Below are 25023 nucleotides of genomic sequence, written 5' to 3' on the forward strand. Positions count from 1 at the left end.
GCGTCTGTTCGGCTGATGGCGTACCGGCAGCGGATGAAGCAAAACTACAACAGGCGCGTAATCCCCAGATCATTCCAGGTCGGCGATCTTGTCTGGAAGAAAGTCAAGCCGGTCGGCGACGTCGGCAAGCTGGAAGCTCCTAGGCGGGCCCTTTCAAAATCATCGAGAAGCTCCGCTCGGGCGCGTATTATCCGGAGGCTAGATAGGCCGTGGAGCGCGAACCACCTCCAACCTTACCGGCGGGGTGAAAGGTGTATCACTGTAGATCACCCTGTGTATTTCATTTTTCGACTAAATACTTGAAATGCAGAGATGAAAAGTCAAAAAAGCGAATATAAGGCATTATCATCGTAAGCGAAGGCCCCAGCCGATCGTAGGAGGTTTATATCCGAGGGAGCTCGAAAGGCCCAGTCGATTGGCGGGAGGTTTATATCCGAGCGCCGGCGTCTATAAACCTCCCGACAAGCACCGTCGTTAAAGATCAAGAGCATCGGCTATAAACCTCGGTAAGCGAGCACCGTCGTTAAAGATCAAGAGTCGCGCCGATCCTTAACGGCCGACGAGCACCGTCGTTAAAGATCAAGAGCCGCGCCGATCGGCTAAAATCTCGACGCGCACCGTCGTTAAAGATCGCGAGCCGCGCCGATCGGCTATAAACATCAGAGCACCGTCGTTAAAGATCGAGCGCCGCGCCGATATAACCGCGCCGGCGAGCACCGTCGTTAAAGATCGAGTCGGTCCGGCGAATATCCGAGCCGACGAGCACCGTCGTTAAAGATCGAGCGCCGAGCCGGTATAAATCTCCGTGCCGACGAGCACCGTCGTTAAAGATCGAGCCGCGCCGATCGGCTATAAACATCCGCCCGGCGAGCACCGTCGTTAAAGATCGAGAGCCGCGCCGACCAAAAATCCGGCCGGCGAGCACCGTCGTTAAAGATCGAGGGCGCCGATCGGCTATAAACATCGCGCCGACGAAAGATCGAGAGCCGCGCCGATCGGCTATAAATCTCCGGTGCCGGCGAGCACCGTCGTTAAAGATCGAGCCGCGCCGATCGGCTATAAATCTCCGTGCCGACGAGCACATCGAGAGTCGCGCCGATCGGCTATAAACATCCGCCGGCGAGCACCGTCGTTAAAGATCGAGGGCCGCGCCGATAAGACCGCCGAGCACCGTCGTTAAAGATCGAGAGCCGCCGATCGGCTATAAATCTCCGAGCCGACGAGCTCAAAGATCGAGAGCCGCGGCGATCGGCTATAAACATCCGCGCCAACGAGCACCGTCGTTAAATATCGAGAGGCCAAGGTCGCTAGACGGTAAGGAGTTAGCCTTAAAGGCCGACGAGCACCATCGTTAAAGATCGAGAGCCGCGCCGATCGGCTATAAACATCCGCGCCGACGAGCACCGTCGTTAAAGATCGAGAGCCGCGCCAATCGGCTATAAACCTCCAGGCCGACAAGCACCGTCGTTAAAGATCGAGAGCCGCGCCGATCGGCTATAAATAACCGCGCCGTCGACCACCGACGATAAATATCAAGAGACGAGCAAAGGATGGTTAATCGGAATTAAAGAGGCAAACAAGTTTGCGCGCTGAGCGGTTGATCAGGCGCGTAATGAGACATTGAAGATAATTCGTTTGTCTGGCATAGCGAGGTGCCGAGCGGAATGGTTATAAAGAATACTTAGTAAGTTCTTGCCACAATAAAAGGTGAAAGGAACAGAAGATCATCTATTACGCAAGCTAAAAAAGTCATTACAGAGATAGTCCGGGCCGAACGGCTGGAATACAAAAAAGTTTATAAAAACGCTCCTCAGACATCAAAATCAAAGAGAGCGTCGGGGATGGTGTCCATCACGCTCGCTATATCTTCGGGGGGGATGGTTAACTCGGCAGACAAGTGACCTTTGGTCTTTAGATATCCCACCGCCGCCTTGATCGCCTCCTCGAACGTGAGGGATATCTTGTCAGTGAACTTCTCTCCGAAGTCCTCCGAACAAAGGAACGCTTTCCTCACCTCGTCAGAGCGGGCCGACTCCCCCTCCTGGTATTCCTTGAGCGCGGCATGGGCGGCATCGCTGGCGGCTTGGAGCTCGGCCAGATCTCCGTCGAATCTTTGGAGATCCGCCGAGCGGCCCTCCTTCTCGACGGCCAACAGGGCGTCCAAGTCTTTGATGCGTTGTTCCAACCCCCTGATCTCCACCTTCATACGGTCCATATCATTGATGGCCTGTTGCTTCCGAGTGGTCGCCGTTTTGAGCTCCTTCTCTCGTTGCTTGATCATCGTTTCGAGCCGAACGACTTTGCTCGCCAAATCGTTAGCCCTTTTCCGTTCGGCATCTAGCGATTTTTTGGCCTTCGCCAGAGCGGCAGCCGACTGCCCGTTACCCCCAACGAGCTAATAGCGATCTGCTCCACCCAGTTCTACCAACAAATGTCCACAGGTTAGAAACCTAATTCGAATATGCAAATAAAGAAAAGGAGAGCATACCCGGTGGCCTATTGAAGGTTGCTATCGCCGAGCTGCCCGGCGACGCCGAGCATCTAGCCAAGCTTGGGCAAGAGGGCCCGTCGAGTAATCTGCTCGGGGACCAGCCGTCGGCGGACCATGTCGCCTCGAGGGAGGCGCAAGCAGTCTTTATCAAGTTTTGGCGCTCGTCTCACTCGAGAATTAGCGGCCTTATCGGACGCCCGGCGAAGAGGAGGAAGCTCACCTATCGCGTCTGGCGCAAAGTTGGAAGGGGCGGCACCTCCCCTCGGAGAGCACGAGTTGGGGTACTCTCGAGGAAACCGTCCGGATAAGCGCCCGGCGCTCCGCTCGGGCGATGGCTCATCAAGATTAGAGGCAGGGGCAGATTCTGGTTTTCGGCGCTTCCGAGTGCGTGGCGGCACATCATCGGCGAGCCCCCTACCTCGACCTCGGTGGGAGGTTCCAGGTCACCGCGGCCTCATTGTGAAAGCGGGGACATCGAGGCCGGGGACGGTTGGTGCCCCTCACTTTCTCCACCGGTCGGATCGGATGGAGCAAGGCCCCGCTCGGCGGCCTCCTTGTTCGTCACCTCCTCAATCTGAGCAGCTTTCAGTTTGAGCTTCTCGGTAGCCTTGGCACGCCACATGACTTCAGCTGCAGAAGCAAAAAATAAATCAGTTAGAACAAAATAAATGGGAAGATAAGGAAACTTACTCATGCTGTAGGGCTCCCGGAAAGAGCATCTCGTCAATATGATAGCGCTGACCGACTAGCCGTTCGGCTGCATGGAGATAGTCCGCGTCACCTCTAAACTTGCCGAGCTCTGGTTGCGCGGGCATAGCCGTCTGCCACTTGGTGCGGAAAGTCGGCCGCTCGGGAAAACGTATATAGAAAAAATGCTCCTTCCAATGTTTGTTGGAGCTCGGCATATGATCAAAAAGCACGAAGCCTATCCTAGACTGGAAAACAAAGGTACCCCACTCGGCTTGCTTGGGATAGTAAAAGTAATGGAATATTTTTGGGTCCAAGGGGATGTTGTTCAGCTTGAACAAAACTATCACTCCGCTCAGCAGCCTAATAGAGTTGGGAACTACCTGGCCGAGCGGAATGCGGAAATAGTTGCAGACTTCTAAGAAAAATTTGTGAGGTGGAAAACGCAGTCCGGCCAGAAATTGGTCTCGGAAGAAAAGCACTGTGCCGGACGGCGGTGCATGAGGCCGATCGGCTGGTGTGGCTAACACTATTTGGTGGTCGGTCGGCAGGTCATAAGTCCGGACGAGACGCAAGGCGTCTTCCTCATCAAAACGGCTCTCCATGGTCGTGTACCATAGACCTGGAGCGCCGCCAGTCGACTGTGAAGTGCTAGTCATGGTCAAGGGACGAGAATATAGGATGCCGAGGGAAGGGGTGAGCAAAGAAGGGAGAAGAAGCCGATTGAAGGAAACGGGTAACAAAAAGAAGAAAGCGCTGGGAACAAGAGAAAAGGCCTTACAAACAAAGAAGATGATCGACGAAGGGCCGAGGTTTGCCGAAGAGTTGAGGGGCGAGGTTGCCGGAAGAGAATACGAGCAGAGAAGAGCCGGAGAAGAATGAAGCAGCGAGGCGGCGGCGGAAGCGGAGCCGCAAGCTTTATATGGCCGCCCGGAAGCAACCTCCACCGTCCGATCCAGGTCGTCGATATCGAGGTTGTCATCGGATCGTCCGTTTCAAACGGCGGCTGTCCCATCGGAAGTGACGTAACCGCCATACTCTGACAAATGTACGGTCGCCACGTGTCAGCCGGGTACTAGCCGCATTTAATGAGCTCCCCTTACCTCGCGCAGAGCACGTGATGGGTAGTATGGGAGAACAACGGACATCGATTCCCAGAAAATACAAGGCATGGACAAAGTATCGCCGGACAGACAGATATCGCCGCACGGATGAGCATCTTTATGCCTGGCCGAGCGGCCTAAGGCAATGATCATTGTTCGACAGATCGGCGGTCCTCGGACTTTGCCTCCTTCGACTAGACTCGAGAGGAAGGCAAGTGATCCGTGAAAAATCCGGAACCCCAAGGAGTCAGCGATGGGAGGTCACAAGGTCAATGGCTCGCCGGAAAAGGCGAGCCGGTCGAAGGAAAATCGATAGTAAAGGCACCTGGTAGGGACCAGGGGTCCGACGCTCAAATAAAGCAGTGCGTAATGACCGAGCGGAAGGAGGTGCTGCCCGGACGGCGCAAAGAATCAAGGCCGCCCGGACGACGTTCATCGCCCGCTCGGCGGGCCGGGCACCCTAGTCAAACGGTGGGTAAAAGACGGGGACATCTTCTGACAGCCGTCTAGTCTGACAACGGGTGGTCCTGCCGTCCCATCAAAGAACATGCTCGGACTGTGGCAGCATGGTGTCAGGTAAGCTCTCTGACAAGTGCATACCGTGGTATGGGTTGCTGACACGTATGCACCTCGGTGGGCGTGCATCGGTTCCTTCTCCGTCTTATATAAAGAGGCTATTACTTCGCCAAAGGTACGCAGAATACGAATTTGGCAGCCACTTTCTCCAACACTTACCTGACTTGAGCGTCGGAGGACCGTCGCCGGGACACCCCTCCCGGCTCGGTTTTGTTGCAAGTTCGCCGGAGCACTCGAGGATCCAGCAGAGAGCGCCACGTGCCCAGCATCCGCTGACTCTTGATTCGGACAGGATCATATATATATATCATGCTCATTATTCATTGCATCTGATGACCGTTGTCTCCCTTGTGGTTGAGAAGGTCATCAGTTGGTTTGGCTTAGCGCGCACCTTCGGCCACTCATGGGTAGTGGTAGCTGGAGCAGTTGCCGCTTGTCCTGTTGTGCCACCCGGTCACGAGGTTTAGTGAGATCCGGCGTTGTGAGCAGTCAGGGACCCTGATGCTATGTAGTTAGATAGCTACTAGCGGACTGTCCGCCTCGACCACTCTAGTGTGGGCCGGAGGGTAGTACAGTCGTCACAGACCCAAGCCTCTCGGCCATACAGGGGTCGTGGTGTCTAGAGAGGTGGCGGGGGTGACCATGGAGCATGCATGCACTTTTGCATATGATGCACGGTGCATCTGTGGGGATATTTTTGCATACATGCTTACTAGATATTAGTTGCATGTGATTGTATATTGTTGCATTTGTCTGAGCTATGTATGCTGCATATGGATGCCATGCTGCATACATGTCATTTACTTTACATATATTTGCAGTCGTATATATATTGCACAGGTGTCCGGAGTATGTTATTGACTCGGTGGGTTTACGGATCATGGTATCAGGGGGTGGGTTCTTGTCAGGTATCATTTACGTTATATGCTTTTATTATGTCTGGTATGTTCATGCACAGTCATTTTATCAGGTATAGATAAATGAGTTGTGTTATGTTAGCATATTCTTATTCTGTGCTTATGGAGACTGTATCCTTTGATTCCTATATCTTTATGTAGACCATGCTTTATCCTGTCTATACCCGCTGAGTTCCATGTACTCACTACCCCGTTTATATTATGTTGGTTTCAGGCAGTAGGTAGATGATATGGAGATGCTTGGAGTATGCTGCTGGCCGGTCCCCCTTCCCACGTCATATCCGGAGACCCTTTTCGGTTTTGTTTCTCTTTTCCTACACTTCGACTTTGTTGGATTTAGAGTTGTGAAAACGAACTATGTTTGATACATGTATTGTGGATTTATACCTGTGGTATTTTGTGGACTTTCGCATTCGTGGGTTTCCTATTCGTTTTTCCGCCGTGTTTTCGATATAGCCGTGTGGGCTAGATATTTAACTGCGTGGTTGTGTTTCTTTTGTGCATAAATATTCCAGCCGCATGTGGCTGACGTATTTTGTTTGTACGGGTGTTTCCGATTGTCACCGGTACAGGGGAGATGCTGCCGAAATTTTTCGGGAGGTACTTCCTCGGGGCGTGACAGATCAAACCTCAACGCGTCGATGTAACGAGGTTCGGAGATGATACTCCTACTCCTCGGCGTGTCCGTAAGGTGGACGAAGCCTACCAATCCGTCGGTGGATAAGTCCCCGGAGAACCGGCTAATAACTACTCCTTGTGGGTGGAGAAACCTCGCCACAATACTTGTAACAACAAGAAAGGAGTACAACAGATACAAGAAAGCAAAAGACAATATGAAACACTTGCTTGCCTTTCTTGTTGACTGGAGTGATGAAGCAGCAACCTCACACCAGCAGCAGCTGACGAGAATCCAGTCGAGAAGCTCACGCGAAGCTTGACGAGGAGCTCGGCAAAGCTCGATAGCGGTAGAGCGAAGCTCTAGAGCACCGAGCGAAGTTCTAAGACAAGAAGCAACTCGCGGCGCTTCACCTAGATTTATACCGAAGAACGCAGCGAAGGCGAAGGCGAGAACCTGGCGTTGTCACTCTGGCGGCTAGATCGAACCGATCGAGCTTCACCACGATCGATGCGGGCTACTGATCGGTCGTGTGGACCGATCAGGGTATGGTCCTGATCGGTCGACAAAACTGTAATCTGATCGGTCCCGGACCGATCCACCTCGGTGGTAGCGTCCCGATCGGTCCGGACCGATCGGGCTCCATCCGATCGGTCCCGGACCGTCGGTAAGCCCGAACCATGATCGTCTTCATTTGTTATCGATCGGTCACCGGACGATCGATACCTAACGTATCATGGATCGGTTTTTTGCTCAAACCAAGTCTCAAACCTTCCAAACCAATATCCGGTCAACCTTGACCTATTGGTACATCATGCTTAGCATCTGGTCACTCCCTTGACCTGCTAAGACTCCCCACTAGGTGTCCGGTCAAATCCTTTGACCCACTTGGACTTTCCTCTTCGTGCCAAGTATCCGATCACTCCCTTGATCTACTTGGACTTCCCAACACCAGATGTCCGATCACCCTTGATCCATCTGGATTTTCCCTTGCCCGGCTTAACTCACCAGGACTTTCACCTAGATTCACTCACTAGGATTTTCACCTGGCTTCACTCACTAGGATTTCCAATCTGCCTGGCTTCACTCACCAGGACTTCCAAACTGCCTGGCTTTACTTACCAGGACTTTCCCTTGCCTGGCTTCACTCACCAGGACTTTCACCTAGCTACACTCACTAGGGTTTTCACCTGGCTTCACTCACCAGGATTTCCAATCTGCCTAGCTTCACTCACCAGGACTTCCAAACTGCCTGGCTTCACTTACCAGGACTTTCCCCGTGCCAAGTCTCCATACTTGGACTTTCCGCGTGCCAAGCTACCTGCTTGGACTTTTCCCGAATCAGGTCAACCAGGTCAACCTTGACCTAAGGTTGCACCTACAATCTCCCTAACACCTATTCTTGTCAAACATCAAGAATACAACTCTCTTCTCGTCAAACATCGTCAAACATCAAAACACAACTCGAGTCAGGTCAACTCGAGTCAGGTCAACCAGGTCAACCTTGACCTAAGGTTACACCAACAATAAGCCCTAAAGAAAATTTGTTGCATTTTCCAACACTACTTTAGTATCATATTCGTTGCTCTAGTTGTTGCGCTTGGGGTTTATGAATCCAACAAAAAGTGTTTTGGGATTTTCTTGATTTTTTTTTAAGAGACCTTACCGTTCAAAGATTCCATTGATCAGTTGCATGCACTAAAGACAGTGGGACAAGAATACATATCCTCTCTTGTTTCCCTATTTCAAGTAATTTCTATGTGATTAATTACCACTTCATTCTTTTATGATATGATCTACACATGCACATTATAAACAATATACAATAAGCAATGATGATATATGGTGAATTTACTTCTTTACTTATTTCTTGTTTTACTTGATGTATTATTGAGCATCCTCATCCATATATTATAGGCCTTGGAAATTATATATAGTTATATATTGACCACAATATTAGTAATTTAATTTGATTATCAAGTTGATCTCATAGTTCTGTTGGTTCTAAAGGAAATTTATTCTTTGTCACTTTTTATACGTACAAGAGTTTTGGATTGTTTAGGGGAGAGAATTACAAGTCAGAAAAGCTCAAGTTCTTTAGTGGATATATACAGTTGTTTGTTTCACCTTTCTTGATCTCAATACACACCAATCCCTTAGTTTAGGGAGGTAGTTCATTTTGTTGAGTTGTTGTTACAAATTAATCCCTTATATTTATGTGGTAATTGATGAATGTTTCTTTTTTTAAGCATTTCAGTTAGTCATCTTGTTACCTGGTGCCCTTACTGCTTTTTCAACTATGATTTTTGGTCTTGGTTTACTAATATATTATTTATGTGTTTTTACAGTTTACAAATCTCAAGTACTCCAGAGTTGAAATTGATGAAGTGTGGTTCGAGTGGGCTGAATGCATGCTAGATTACATTTGAAGTGCGGTTCCACCTTGATGTGTTGTTAAAAGAATGTTCTACCTTGATTCTGATATCTATTAGCTTTTGATGTAAAAAGAATGTTTGTGTATTTTATGGATACTGTTGTAAGAAGATTATTTATGTAATTTGTGAATATTTGTGTATTTTATGGATACTGTTGAATGAATAATATTTGTGTAATTTGTGAATATTTGTGTATTTTTTTTTTACTTTCGGTTTTTGATTGTTTCGGAAATCAAATTTGTGTTGTTAAAAAATACAGATATTACATCGGTTTTCCACCGCTGCAAAACCGGTGTTATTAACTAATTTTACATCGGTCGTAGACCGCTGCCAAAACTGGTGTTATTAACATATAATATTACATCGGTTTTACACCGTTGATGAAACGGTGTCGTTAAGTGATACTACACCGGTTAATAACCGATTCGAACACCGATGTCGTTAAGTGATACTACACCGGTTTTAACCCGATGGCTAAAATGGTAGACCTTTTACATCGGCTTTATAGACATCGGTCGAAAATGTAATAGACACCGGTCGAAAATCGATGTCTATGAGGGTTTTTGTTGTAGTGCTTTGTGGGAATCACTTGAGAAGAAATACAAGACCGAAAATGTCGGATTGAAGAAATTCATCGTCGGCCGGTTTCTGGATTTCAAGATAGTCGACTCTAAAAGCATCTCAGCTCAAATCCAAGATATGCAATTAATATTGCATGATCTGGACGCCAAAGGCATGAAGTTGAACGAGTCATTCATAGTAGCTGCGGTAATTGAGAAGCTCCCTCCATCATGGAAGGACTTCAAGAATTACCTCAAGCACAAGCAAAAGGAGATGTGACTGGAAGACCTGATCCTGAGGCTACGAATAGAGGAGGATAATCAAAAATTATCCGACTCTAGAGGAACCAAGCGGACAATTGACGAAATGTCCAACCTGGTCAAGCCAAACGCCAAAAATCCGAAGCAGTTCAAGAAGAAGGCTCAAGCAAAGAAGTTCAAGGGCTCTTGCTACAACTGTGGAAAGTCAAGACACATGTCAAAGGACTGCAGACACCCGAAGAAGCCAACCAAGGGGCCAAAAGATGCTGCAAACCACGTCGCAACCTCTCTTGAGGACTTGGATCTCACTGTGGTCATGTTTGAATCCAATACAGTGGAGGATAACCCGAAGCAGTGGTGGATCGATACTGGAGCAACTCATCATGTCTGTTCAGATAAGGCGATGATGCTCTCCAAGTATACTCCGATAAATGGAAGGAAGCTCTATATGGGCAATTCTAAGATCGTCGGACTCGGAAAAGTTGTTCAGAAGATGACGTCTGGAAAGGAGCTAACTCTGATTGATGTGCCCCATGTTCCCGACATCAGAAAGAACCTAGTTTCTGGATCAGCACTTGTTAAGGCCGGGTTTAGACTAGTGTTCCTGTCCAACAACTTTGTCCTTACGAAGAATGGTGTCTTCGTAGGAAAGGGGTACTTAGAACAAAGTTTATTCAAAATGGTTGTAATGACTGTACTCCGAAAATTTGATGGTAATAAAATAATTGCTTCCAGCTATGTGGTTGAGTGTTTCAATTTGTGGCATGATCAACTCGGACATGTGCATAATAATACTCTGAAACGTCTCGTCAAACTAAATTTATTACCGAACGTCAATGTTGACGAAACACACAAATGTGAAGTGTGTGTAGAAGCTAAAATGATGAAACTACCTTTTCATTCGGTGGAAAGGTCAACGACTCCTCTAGAGTTAATACATAGTGATCTATGTGACTTGAAATTTGTGCAAACTAGAGGAGGTAAAAAGTATTTCATTACTTTTATCGATGACTGCACGAGGTTCTGTTATGTCTTTCTTTTAAGAAGTAAAGACAAAGCCTTAGAGGCGTTCAGAACCTATAAAACAGAAGTTGAAAATCAACTTGACAAACAAATTAAGATAATTCGTAGCGATAGAGGTGGAGAATATGGTGCACCGTTTGATGAATTTTATTCAGATTCTGGCATTATCCATCAAACAATGGCGCCTTACTCACCTCAATCGAATGGTGTTGCTGAACGTAAAAATTGGACACTAAAAGAGATGATGAATGCCTTGTTGATAAATTCAAGCTTACCTCAAAACTTGTGGGGGGAAGCAATATTATCGGTAAATCACATTCTCAACAAAATCCCTCATAAGAAAAGTAATAAAACTCCATACGAACTATGGAAACGTTGCAAGCCATCGTACAAATACCTTAAAGTGTGGGGGTGCTTGGCAAAGGTCGAAGTACCTAAACCAAAGCAAGTAAAGATCGGACCTAAAACATTCGATGCGGTATTTGTCGGATATGCCCATAATAGTAGTGCATATCGTTTCCTAGTTCACAAATCAGACATTCCTGATATTCATGTGGGAACAACCATAGAATCTCGGAATGTGATATTCTTTGAAAATGAATTCCCAAATAAGAAGGAAAACGTTGAAAATGATAACAACGGAAGTTCAAACGAAAATGACGTTACCGAACTTAGCTGTTATAAAAGGACTATTGACGATCAAAGCGCAGGGTCACGTCATAGCAAACGAGCTAGAGCTGAAAAATCGTTCGGGCCAGATTTCATGATTTTCATGTCGGAAATGGACCCAAGAACATTAAGTGAAGCTCTCTCTAGTCCCGATGCTCCAATGTGGAAAGAAGCTGTCAACAGTGAAATCGAATCCATCATGAATAATCATACTTGGGAATTAGTAGACCTTCCTTCTGGTAATAAACCATTAGGTTGTAAGTGGATACTAAAATGCAAGTATAAAGCTGATGGATCAATTGACAAGTATAAGGCCAGACTTGTAGCCAAGGGGTACAAGCAAGAGGAAGGCCTTGATTACTTCGATACCTACTCACCAGTGACAAGGATCACGTCCATACAAGTGCTAATAGTCATTGCAGCACTGTATGACCTTGAAATACATCAAATGGATGTTAAGACTGCGTTCTTAAATGGTGAGTTGGAAGAAGAAATTTATATGGAGCAACCCGAGGGGTTCGTGGCTCCAGGAAATGAGAAAAAGGTGTGTCGACTTGTTAAGTCATTATACGGACGTAAGCAAGCGCCTAAACAATGGCACGGAAAATTTGACAAAGTAATGCTGTCAAACAAATTCAGAATAAATGAATGTGACATATGCATTTATGTCAAAGGCACACCTAAAGGTTATGTAATCATCTGTCTATACGTAGACGACATGCTAATAATGGACAGTAATCATGATATAATCATGACTACAAAGAAAATGTTTACCAAAAATTTTGATATGAAAGATATGGGTCAAGCAGATGTTATATTGGGAATTAAAATTCCCAGGACATCAGAAGGGATAGTTCTGACACAATCCCATTATGTACAGTCAGTATTGAAAAGATTCAATGGGTACGATCTCTCTACAGTAAAAACACCTATGGATCTAAGTCAACACTTAGTGAAAAACCATGGTGAGACCTTATCGCAGTTGGAATATTCTCGGATAATAGGCAGTTTGATGTATCTCACAAACTGCACACGTCCGGATATTGCCTGTGCGGTCAACAAGCTGAGTCATTTTACGAGTGATCCAAACGACACCCATTGGAAAGCATTGATGCGAGTTCTTAGATATTTGAAATATACTATGAATTATATTATGGAAAATATCCCGCTGTGCTGGAGGGATATTGTGATGCTAATTAGATATCAAATACAAAAGACTCCAAATCCACTAGTGGATATGTTTTCATGATCTGTGGGGGAGTAGTATCTTGGAAATCCACTAAGCAGACGTGCATTGCTCGGTCAACTATGGAATCCGAGTTTATAACACTAGACAAAGCAGCTGAGGAAGCTGAATGGCTGCGGAATTTCTTGGAAGATATTCCGAGCTGGACGAAACCTGTACTTGCCGTACCGATCCACTGTGATAGTCAATCAGCAATTGGAAGGGCACAGAGTAATATGTACAATGGGAAGTCACGACATATACATTGTAGACATAATACCATTAGGCAGTTGATCTCGAATGGAGTGATTGCAATCGACTATGTTAAGTCCAAAGATAATTTGACAGATCCTCTTACGAAAGGGTTGAGTCGAGATCAAGTATACTGCTCATCAAGAGGAATGGGATTAAAAATCTACAACTAAAAAATGACTGTAGCGGTAACCCAACCTTGTTGACTGAAGATCCCAAGATCTTGGTTCAATGGGACAACGAAGTTACAGAAGTTGTGTTACAACACATGAGATATTTTATCTCTATCCCAATCCTAGGATGAATTTTTGCTGTCCTACCTCATGTAGTGAGGTAAAGCTTATACTTTTAGTGACTTCTATACCTTATAAGGTGGAGTACGGTAGGATACTCCTGATAGAAGTGTCACCTATATGAGTGTGAAGACAGACCGCTTCAATGAAACACTCATGAATCCAAGATGGTGTCTATGGCCGAAATGGAACCAACCATGAGAACCTAAAGTAGGTGAGATAGGTCTCTGTGTGGGTGTCATTGTCTTAGTATACACCAACAGCTGAGCAGTTCAAGACATCACGTTCACTGCGCAGCCTAGTATACTCGATAGCATTCGGAAGGTTCAAAGCCACAAGCTACCACTCCCGATGCAGTGACTTATCGATTAGACTCTTGTAAAGTGTCAGCATGCATACACGCATTACATTAATTTCCATTCATGTGGAAGATTGTTGGATATTGGGGCCTTAATAGACCAATACGGTTTTGTGGAAAAATCAGAATGCCATCAATAGATAAAAGTCGCAATTGACTTCAAAATTGAAATCTACGTTTCGAGTAGATAAATTTAGACTATTAATTTACTCAAAACCGATTAAAGGTGAATGAGAAATTAATTGTTTAAAGTCGGCCCAAATAAACATTAATTATTCATTAATGATATATATAAGGAAATGCATGGGAGAATAGTCTCACATCGGAAATTTTCGATGTGCATTCTTTGCTTATTAATGATGTTGTGTTAATGGAGTTAACTCAGAAAAAAAAGATCAGGTGCTCTCTTCTCAGGGGCGAGCAGGTGCTCGCACCTGTGAGCCCGCCACGTGCGCAATGGGCGCTTTGTAGGCGCACTTCGCACGTACACGTCGTGAGGAGCTTAAATTTATGCTCCAGCGGGCATTGCAGTACCTACATGACACACGGGTGACATATCAGGCTCGTATCTGATATGGCAATGCCTATGTGGCGTCCACGTGAGCAAGAAGAGATGACTAGACTCTTAATTGGGCAAACGGATGACTGGTGATTCTGTTCCGGCCATTGCATCAATAAATGGAAGTGCAACGACACAGCGGTTTTCTAGGTAGATTTATCTACTCCTATTTCTGAGTTGCTAAATTTACTACATATATAACCTTAAAATCTTAACGTGACTAAGGAGAGTGGTAGCTTATATTCATGAAGATGTGTGGCACATAAAGAGGAAAAGCATATGAATCTGTTTGCCATGGCTAGTCTACATGACATACCTACTGTTTTGTTTATATATAATTTAACAAATTAAGGTGTCATCCTAGTTGTTAGTAGACCTGACGATGGTTCGGAATCGACGGCCGGTTCGACGGTTCGGAATCGTCGGTTCGACGGTTCCAGACAGGTTGACCCTTAACCTTAACCGCCCAAGACAATTACGATTCACGGTTCAGAACCGTCGGTTCACGATTCGGTTCACGGTTCGCCACGGTTCAAGATTAATATGTTAAAAAAATTAAAAATTAAAAATTAAAAATTAAAAATTAAAAATTAAACATTAAAAATTAGAAATTAAAATTTATTGAAAAAAAGGTTTGCACTTATTTAAGTTGTCTACGTATCCCTTTAGGGGAATCAAAGTCCACGTAGTTCTTTTATATTTTTATCTTTTTACATTTTTATTCACTTCCATTTCCTGTTCCTGTCGTATTTGTTCCTTCAGTATCAAAATCTTCAACTTCGTCATCTGAAAGTTGCATTCCTTGTATTCTTTTCTCCGCTCTGGTCCAATCGTCCAGTAATGCTTGGGCTTCCAATGAGTTGGGAGACAAAGTTGATCGTCGTTCATCTAATATGTTGCCGTCGGCACTGAACGTCTGCTCCACAGCAACAGTTGACACTGGGCAAGCTAAAATTTCTTTTGCGATCACAGAGAGAACGGGAAAGCTTTGAGCCTTCTGTGACCACCACTTTAAGATATCGAAGTTTTCGCTATCTGCTTCATTAAAATCAAAAGAAGTCGTAAAATAATTCTCAAGTTCCTGTGTGGAACTTAAGGATCCTCATGGACGTTTTGTCCGTTCTTTTAATAAGAGCTGTGCTTTTGTAAGTTTTAAATTACTACTAGTAGTTTGTTGTATTTCAGAAATATTAATTTGTGTTACATATTTTGCATAATATTGATTATAAATATCATATAAATAAATTCTAACATTATATATAATATTAACTGGATCAGGGGAAGAAGAATCTTTAATGGAATTAAAGCGTCATAATATAAAGTTAACATTTCTTATAAAACTTCTAATTTAAATCTAGGATCTAAAGTAAATGCAATTAAATAAATTTCAGGAATTAAATAAAAATATTTTTCCCATTTAGTTTTCATAGCTAAGCTGCAAGGAGATAAAGATTCATTATTAATATGTTCATTTAAAACTAATATTATATTAGAAAAAATTTCTAAAACTAATTGAGCAGTGGGATAATAAACACCGGAAAGTTGTTCGATTGCATCATTAAATACTTTTAAAATTTCACAAATACTACTACAAATATTCCATTGTTGTGAAAATAAATATATATTAGTATTAGTGTTTTGTGCAAAAAAAATGAACATAATAATTCTTTATATTGAAATGAATCTTGTAATAATTGGTATGTTGAATTCCAACGTGTTGGTACATCACGTGGAAATTTTTTAGGTCTCATTCAATTAATTTTACTAAACCTACCCCATTGTTTCATTATAGATGGATGAGACCATAAATAAGAAATTGTAATTCTAATTGGTTTAATATAACTTTCTAAAATTTTTAAACCATCTTGAACACATAAATTTAAAACATAGCATACACAACGAATATGAAAAAATAAACCTCCAATAATAGGTTGACAAACAAATTTTAGATCATCTATACAAGCGGTATTGGAACTAGCATTATCTAATGATATTGAAAATATTTTATGAGTTAAACCATATTCTTCTAAAATTAAACATAATAATTGTGTGATATTATGAGCATTATGTGATTATCAAAAACTCTATAAGCTAATAATCTTTTTTGGAGGTTCCAAGAGTTATCGATCTAATGGCAAGTCAAACCCATATACGAATGTGTTTGCCAATGATCACTCCAAATATCGGAACATAAAGAAACTTTATTATCTAATTTACTAAATTCATCGATTAAATTCTTTTTTCCTTGTTTTACTAATTTTTTAATTGTACGAGTAAGTGTAGTCCTAGGAACACGTTTAGCACATGGATTAAGAGATTCTTTACAAAAATCTTCAAATGTGCATTTAGATCCAAAACTAAAAGAAAGATGTTCTACGGAAACAAATTTAGCTAATGATTCTCTTAATTTATTATCCGAATATAAAAATAAACCGGAATCGGTACTACCGCTAGTTGAAGAAAATCTTGATAATTGTGTTTGAGAACGGTCGAGTCCATATTCCGTCGGGTGCTTCGTTTCTACATGTCGTTTCAACGACTCATAGCCGCCGCCGGCTTGGAATTTGTAGGAAGCATTGCAGTGCTTACATTTTGCACGCATTTCTCCAGACGGAAGAGTGACCTTCTCAAAATGTTTAGTGAAAATAGAAGACTTTAGAGGAGGAAGTTCCCGAACCTTAGAAGTAATTACATCAGTACTTCCTTGTGTTTCGGGTGTCAGATTCGGAAGATGCTCGATCTCATCATCGGTGGATTGAATGTTGGGGTCCTCCTCCCGCGGATTCATTATTTGCTTTCTCTTCCGAGCTCGAGATGATGCACCTCCACGGCCTCCTTCCATTGTAATTGAAAATTGAAAACGAAAGCGTGTAGAGATTAGAGAATACGAAAATGAGATTAAGAGTAGAGAAGATGTGTGTGAAAAATGATGAAATGAGCTCTCTATTTATAGAGTTTTGATAGTAACGGACACTAAATCATAGTCATTGATCAAAAAAATGGCCAAATGATCCTAACCGTTGAAAAAAAATATCCAAAAAATCCTCCCAACGGCTACGTTCGGCTATGAACCGCCGATTAACCGACGGTTCAAGCCGTTTAAAAAAAAAAAAATTGCGACTGAACCGTCGGTTCAACCCGCCGGTTAACCGACGATTCGCTGATTTTACAACCAATGAACCGGAATCGGCCCGGCAACTTGCCGGGCCGGTTCCGGTTCGACCCGGCAAACCGGGTCAACGGGCAACGGGCCCGTTGACCCGGTTACGGGCACGGGCCGGGTCCGGGCCAGACCCGGCCCGGGGTCGGGTCTAGTCTTTAGAGTCCAAGACTAGAACATTACATAGATTTTCTGTTTGTGGAGCTCAACCAAATCTTGGAGTATCGAGAAGATAGGGCTTGGTGATGCTCTTGTAGTTTGCAATTTTTGCCTGATTTCATTAGCCTTCCCTAGTTCTAGCATGGGTTACAGCCCTATTCATTGCACCACCCTATTCAAGTTAATCAAAGTTATCGCCATTGGTTCCTTCAACGAAATAAGAAATATGCATTGATTTCCATAGGACAGAAAGCAATAAGTTTGATTGTCATTGCTATCGTATTCAGTTTTTTTTAAAAAAAAAATTGGTATCATGTATTTAGCTCTTCGAATCGATTAATTTTGGATGATCGGTGTGACCTAAGTTTTCTATCGACTATTATAATAAATCGGGAAGTGTTCATAAAGATCCATTCAGATAGTCAGCATTCTTATATCCGTTTCTCATTATAAAGAAAAATTCCTTATGACAGATCATAGTTAAGATTCAAACATCAGATCCCTTAATTATCCATTGAGGACCTAATTATTACCCCAAGGTATCATGTTGAATTGTTGAGTACTCATGTACGTTTGGTAAAGTAATAATAGATCATGATTCTAATGTCATTGATTCTGAAATTTAAAAGCATACAAAATTCTAAAAATAAATTATGATATAATAAACAATTCATTAAATATTTTTTCCAAAAAATTATGGCTATATATATATATATATATATATATATATATACTTGGTTAATAGGTGATCATACGCAACTCTCTATAAATTATATATATATATACTCGGTTAATAGGTGATCATAGGCAACTCTCTATAAATTTGGGTGCCCGGACCACTATATATATACATATATATATACTCGGTTAATAGGTGATCATAGGCAACTCTCTATAAATTTGGGTGCCCGGACCACTCTCTATGAAATCCACATGGGGCGCCAAGAAGTGGTCCGAGTGCTAACTGAGTGTGCAAGATAACACTATATATATAAGGAAAGGGTTGTCGTGTGATTTAATCGTCATATGTTTGAGTCTTGAAAATAACTTGTAAAGATAAGATTACGTATAATTAATATATATTAGTGATCCTGCACACGCGTCGCGTGTGTAATATAATACATTGAAATCACATTGACCATTTATAATGAAATTATATTAATTAAAGTATTTTGTCATTAAAATACTAAAGTAGAGTCATTAGAGTAAAGTACCTGACTTTTGAAAATCTAAATTATTTGGGTCTTTGAAAATCTGAATTGTTTGGATTTTCGAATGTCACCCTTACAACTTCCCTATGAAAAAAATTAATTTAATTTAATATTATACCTATCTTAGTAAAAAAATTAAGAAAAGTATATTTTTTAACATTTTCGGCCTACAATATTTATAGAAGTTTCTTTAATCATAGTGTTGTCGATTCTAAGATGTTGGACTAAAGAAAACTATATTTTTTTATATAAAACAATTAAAGAAAATTAATGATGAGAAAAATTCATAATAATATGTCAATAGAAATTATTTTTAATAAATTATATATAAAAATAAATCTTGAAATTACTAATAAATTTTGAAATTATTTTTAATGTCAATAGAAATATATATATATATATTTTGTTTTTAGCTCATTGGTTGGCTGGCTCGTTATGATTGACATCTCAATATATTCACATGGAATAAAATAAACAGTTTTGAAACAGAATGGTACTTTGCCTGACAATTCACCACCTTCAAGCTCTACAGCAGTGGAACAACCATCCAATCATGTATCTTCTAATGGTTAGGTTAGAAAAACATGGATCTGAAGTCCATGTGTCTACATTATTACTCATCATTCACGCTTTGACTGTATCAGGGCTTCTTGGAGACTTAACTCACTCAAGGACTAAATTATCCTACAATAAAGCAACCTGTTACTATAAAGGTAACTTCTTTGGACTTAATTATCCTGAAATAACCATAACCACCTGTAATTTTCTGACAACTTCTCCGTGTCTCATGATACAGTGAATATAAAATGGTGGCGGTTTATGCAGTTAGTGAGCATTTTGAACAAGAGAATGAAGCTCAAAATGTAAAAGATACATGCACAATGTGAATTTGCTGGTGAAATATTTTATATCTCAGATGGGACTGAACCCAGTAATGAGCTTGCATTTGATGGTAGTTGTTCAGAGATTAAACTGAAGCTTAAAGCAAATTGTAAAAGAATTGTTAGTTTTAGTGAGAGGATGCAGGGTATCATTGTTAAAAAAGATTCTAACTCTGATGATCAGAATGACTTCAGAAGACGAATAATATCAAGAGAAATGCAGCTATCAGTGATCTGACACGAATAATGAAGATTTTAGATCTTGCTTGGACATGAAGCTGCAGCTGTTCCATGGGACAATCAGTTGATGCCCAAACAAGAACACAAGAATGCAACAACTTTGTCTCGTGTCAAACAGTTTGGAAAGGTGATCTGTCTTGCAGCAAAAAAAAGGTGATCTATGTCTTGATCTCATTAGTAGTTGATGCAATAATATTTCAGCAATCTTTGAAGCAGCAAAGAAGAAAAGATACATCAATTAATAATCAGTAGCAGTTGTAATTGAGCATACCTTGAGCTTGGGATTATTTATGAAGGGAACACAAGTGAGAGTTATCTGTATTTGTTTGGACCAAGTAAACCAAGGCTGATGCATCTTCACATGATCATCAAAATTTCTTTCCAAAAGGTTTAGCACACCTTCAAGCCGGTTATATCAACATCAAATCTTAATTATGATACTTACATTTCACATCAAACCCACTTACATCAGCCAGCCATCTAATGGTACATGAAAAAAAAAAAAAGGAAAGAAAGAGTTATCATTCAGCAACACCTTCTTGAGCAAAGTTGATTCAAAATGCTCAATCATGACATCTGGTATGTTTCAATGTCATTCCAACTTTCACTAAAGGAAACTAATTTTTATCTCTCTGTTGTTGCTATGACACCGAGTGTCTTGTGTTCCTTGAATGAACCGATTTGGATTCTAGAGTAGTGGAGTCAGGGCTCTCAGACATGTCAGAGCTGCTGTTTTCGCCAACTTTGCTTGACCACAGCTTGTTCATTATCTTCTTGGGCATCAGTATTCCCTTGACTTTGCTGTTACCCTTGTGATCACAATTCTTATCAGCATCATTGCATCCATTGTGTCTTTCTCCGCCACTACAGGCCAAGCTCACAGGCTTGAGAGAATTAGGGACACTGCCCCATCCGTCTCTTGTGTTTGTTGTGACGGACGATCTTGAGCTCCCATAGGAGGCAGCATTTTCATGAAGGAAAAGAGGTCTACCATTTTCTGGTAGTTCAGTTGCACAACCCGCTAATGCTCCCATCTGCTCAAAGAAGAGAACTTGAACCACTACGCGAAGAGGAAGGTACTCATTTTGAATTGCATGAATGCGGGCCTCAGTCGTCAGCTTTTTGCAGTCCATCAGAGCGCATATTTCCTTCCTTTCACTCTTTGTTAGCAACGGGTGCTCCTACATCAGCATAAAGCAAACAAGCAAGGGAATTATTCAAATTGTCAAAGAACATCCAATATGAGGAGGAACCATATGATCCTAAAGAAAAATCTATAAGGCTGTTCATCAATTACCTTAAGATACTTATCAATTGCTTGGTAAAGTGTATCATGTACCGGCCTTGAGGCAGCTGATACCATTTTGGCAAGCCTGATAAACTTGGAAAGAGGTAGATTTGGATCTTTTGCAATTTCAGCGAGGTACCCGTCAACGAGCTTTGTAACAGCAACTTTTGAATTTGGTGAAACAAAGATTGGGCTCTTGATCTCCACGACTTCCTCTAAGTCCTCAGGATTGGTTTGAGCAATGTCATTGTCAAGCATCACAAACTCTTCCACGATACTCAGAACCAAGTCAACATCATGCGCAATCTCCCCTGTCGTTGCTGGAAATAAAAGGTCGGACACAGAAGCTTCATGTAACTGGGATCCGATTCTCATGATCAATTCTTTCTTGCATATTCCTTCGCATTCCAGCAAGTGTGCAGTTCTTAAAAGATTGAACAAGAAACTGCATGAAACTGAACCTGGTTCAGTCGGCAATAGACAAATAATGGTTTCCAGTATTGTTTGAACTTTTGGAGCATTGATGCCTGCAGTCATCACTCTACCTTTCTGAAAACCTGGAAGCCTCCTGTAAGCATAAGCTTTTAGAGCTTCTCCGATCACATCATTTGACACCAGCCCCTTCGCCTTGATGGCAAGGATAACCCGCTTATATAAGTCCACTTCAAGATCACAGAGATCCTCAACCCACCAATCTGAGGGGACAGACTGTTGTTTCCTAACTCCATTCCAATGCACATCAATTCCATTGTCAGATGCAATTTTCTTCATGTTGTAGGTGTAGGACCAATCTACCTCAGAAGGATCGATGGATGCTTTGGAAGCTAGAGAGTTGATGCATTGGCTGACTACCTTTAAGTTCTCCGCCCATGGTAGCAAAGACTTTGTTGTCTGAAGAACGATTATTGAATCCTTCCATGCACGCAGAACACTGGAGCTCAAGAAGACATCTATTTTGTAGATGAGGTTTCCTTTCTCAATACTGTCATGCATTTCAAGGTATTCTGCAGCACAGCGAGCTGCAATGACATTGTACGCGTTGAGGGTAACAATCATGCCATAACAAAATTTAGCACAGATCTCAAATGCAGCTGGGCCACCAGGAATGTCAGGTATGTCAATCTCATTGTTCTCCTCATTTTTAGCTGCTATCAGCTTTTGCAAGCGAGAACTTTTCGATAGAAGAGGGAACTGCATATACCATTAAAAAAAGATGAGAATTTATCCTAAATGGGGGATATTTGGAGGGAAAATATACCATCAGATCGAGGATCACAAACAATTCGACACTGAATACATCTAGTACTAAAATATCACATATGAATTCTATAATTTCATGAAAAAAAAACTATAGAAAGAAAAACAACCAAAGATGTCTATTGAGTTCAATTGACTACAAAACATCCCTAGGAAAAAAAATAAAAGAAGAGAATCCAGGACAAAGTGGTAGCCCAGCTATCAATTGAGAGTATAGTGGTTACCTTATGTAGATAAAACTTCACATCTGCTACACTTATGACAATGTCAGCTTCCAGTTCAGCTGTAACAAACCTGGATAATTCTCAAATCTCAGTATTCAGATGAATGAACTGACGTCTTTTAATATGTATGAAAAGAAAAAACACAATGGATATGGAAAATCATTTAAAAAGGTAAAATAGCAATAAACTCAATTTCTGAACATATAGTCATGAATAAAGAGGAAACTGGAGAAGCTGACAGCGAACTATGTGATGATTGCAACTGTGTTAAAAATGAAATGTCTCCTTATCCTATTCATTAAAACACTGAACATTTCTTAATACTTTTTATGATAAAATATACTTCTAAAACCATCACTCTTTGAATAAAAAACTTCTAGATAGACTACTTTCAGTCCAAGAGAAAATGTATCCACATGTTGTAAAAAAAATTCAGATTCTCCATATAAAGTCTTCATGTTAAGAGGAGCCTAACACCCTTCTCTGAAACTCAAGTTAACTAATAGGGACAATCAATAAGTAGAAAAAAGCTTCTTCTTTTTTTGAAAAAAAAATGATAACTTATGTCTTCACAAGCCTTTGGTTACCAACAATAATACTGTTGGCATGGGTGAATGATATTATGTCGCCCATGTTGACATGATTTCACTGACAGGAACTATATGGTTTGAGATATCGCTGTCAGTTGGCACGAGTTAAACATCTTGTTCTATCTGCCCACCAATGCACAGAATGGTCACGATAGGCAAATCAAGGGGGATGGCTGTCTACCTCCGGGATTAGTCGGGAGAAGCCCAAACACTTGGATTATATAAAAAAAAAAATGCAAGCATTCTCTGAGTGAGAAGATTTGGAACAACTTCTCTTTGTCAACTCGTAGTATCTCTACACAACCCACCCACAAACACCTTTTGTATGCAAAGGGGCTTGCACAAGCTCGAGACAACTATGTGAAAATTTTCCTCAACTCATGAATAGCTTTCCCTGAGGACCGCACTCAAGCTCTACACTGCTGCGTGTTTTCTTCGACTCACGAATAGCTCCAAAATGGTTGAGGCTCAAATAACTTTCGTTGATTTTGGAAGCAGCAGAATAGCTCCTCTAGGTACATTCTTCTTTTTTCAGCTCCATCCTCAACAACAATTCACCACTAGTAGGATATGTTGACACTTTGTATGACACCAAAAGTGTTTCATTATGGCATAGGCACACTGAAAACTCTAGATCGGAAAGAGATTTTAAACCTTGAATTTTAACCTCTAAGACCTCTAACTGGTGTAGAATCTGTACTCTAGTGCAATAAAAAGCTTCAAAAGAAGCAATTTTTTTTTTATCACATAGTTGTCTATTTGGTGGAGCACTCTCTACATGAAGAACAAAGAGAAAGGCAATTTGCTTCATAAAATGAGCTGCCTTCAGAAGATATACACACAGAACAAAGAAAATGCTAACAGGTAATTTTAACTTCCATTTTCTCAACAACAAAAAGATCAATTTTCACAAGAGCTTCACCTGATATTGTTCCCATCAGAATGAAAGTCATCTGGCCTCGATCCAAGCTTCATATACTTCATCTTTCCAAAAGCTGCAAGAAGCTGAGAACCCTAATTATCCCTTCCCCCTTCAAAACCTTGGGTACATGGGAAAGGTCTGTTCTAGGGGTTGGTGAATAGTGAATTTCCTCAGCAAGGAGAAGACCAAATCTCAAACCTTCTTCCAACAGATGCCTTCAATACCTTCCATAGTTGCCTGCAAGACTTCATCCTAAAGCATTAAACTGCTGCAGGAAAGAGAAGGAAAAACAAGGGGTTAGAGAACTTTGCACAGAGTCAAAGCTTTTAGACATTGTAACCTTGAAGGAAACTAATCAGCTCCAATCCTTCTTTGTTGACAGAGTAAAAGGAAAAGAAAAGCAAAAAAAAAATGATGAGTGCCAAGCTGAACAGGTGACCTCTATATAACCATGGGCAGGGGAAACGAAAGAAAAGAAAGAAAGAAAAGAGAAGCAGGAGGAGGAGCAGGGGGGCTACGTGCAATGATGGGAGTGGAAGGAAGAAGGGTGGCAGGAGAAGGGGACAAAGGCTGGACTGTGGAAGAGCACCTCTGTGTCTGTGTGGCTCACTGTCCAGTAGATGTCGAGGATAATGGTGGGTTGGATGGGACAAAAGCAACGTCATGTGTTATTTGTTGCTCCTGCACAGTCCACATGACCAGCCTATGCCACTAGCTTCGGGCAGCGTGGGAGCCCAGGCCCAGCCAATGGCTTGGCTTTGTTTGTGCCTGTGCTTGTGCCTGTGCCTGTGCCTGTGCCTGGGCCTGTGGTGGAAGGGGTGAAGGGACTGTGAAGGGTGGTGCGTGTGCTGGTGGTGGTGCCTGTGCGCTGTGGAGTCTCATTCGCGCATTAATTTAAGCTTATCGGATTATGTGACAGATTCCGTGGCTCGCCCCTGAGAATTTTACGATCTTTCGTTACGTGAAATTCAGGGGGGGAAAAAATCAGGGGAAGTAAAGTAGATTTTGATGCATTTCCTTTGTTTTCAATTTGGTGAAAATATTAAAGAGGAAATTTTAGTTTAGT

At 42.2% G+C, this 25023-nt stretch overlaps 1 protein-coding gene across 4 annotated transcripts; it reads right to left on the reverse strand.

Moving 5' to 3' along the window:
* Window positions 1-20086: 20086 nt before the first annotated feature.
* LOC122055693 (BTB/POZ domain-containing protein NPY4-like) lies at window positions 20087-24555 on the reverse strand. Of its 4 annotated transcripts, none has more exons than XM_042617253.1 (5): window positions 24298-24555; window positions 23958-24194; window positions 22446-22515; window positions 20974-22155; window positions 20087-20857 (listed from the first exon to the last, which is right to left on the reverse strand). In XM_042617253.1, the coding sequence occupies exons 2-5, from the start codon at window positions 24017-24019 to the stop codon at window positions 20318-20320; spliced, it is 1854 nt and encodes a 617-aa protein (XP_042473187.1). In that variant the 5' UTR covers window positions 24020-24194; window positions 24298-24555; the 3' UTR covers window positions 20087-20317. The 4 variants fall into 4 exon arrangements, with proteins under 4 accessions (XP_042473187.1, XP_042473195.1, XP_042473204.1 ...); XM_042617261.1 differs by having other exon boundaries at window positions 23958-24225; XM_042617270.1 differs by having other exon boundaries at window positions 23958-24225; window positions 24397-24554.
* Window positions 24556-25023: the final 468 nt, after the last annotated feature.

Source organism: Zingiber officinale, chromosome 1B (assembly GCF_018446385.1).
Source record: "Zingiber officinale cultivar Zhangliang chromosome 1B, Zo_v1.1, whole genome shotgun sequence".
Lineage (NCBI taxonomy): Eukaryota > Viridiplantae > Streptophyta > Magnoliopsida > Zingiberales > Zingiberaceae > Zingiber > Zingiber officinale.

Coding starts and splice junctions, on each gene's coding strand:
- LOC122055693 (XM_042617253.1), bottom strand. CDS start 24,019: ATGAAGTATATGAAGCTTGGATCGAGGCCAGATGACTTTCATTCTGAT. Junction 22,156..22,445: donor TGAAGTTTTATCTACATAAG/GTAACCACTATA, acceptor TGGTATATGCAG/TTCCCTCTTCTATCGAAAAG. Junction 20,858..20,973: donor CAATTGATAAGTATCTTAAG/GTAATTGATGAA, acceptor ATGCTGATGTAG/GAGCACCCGTTGCTAACAAA.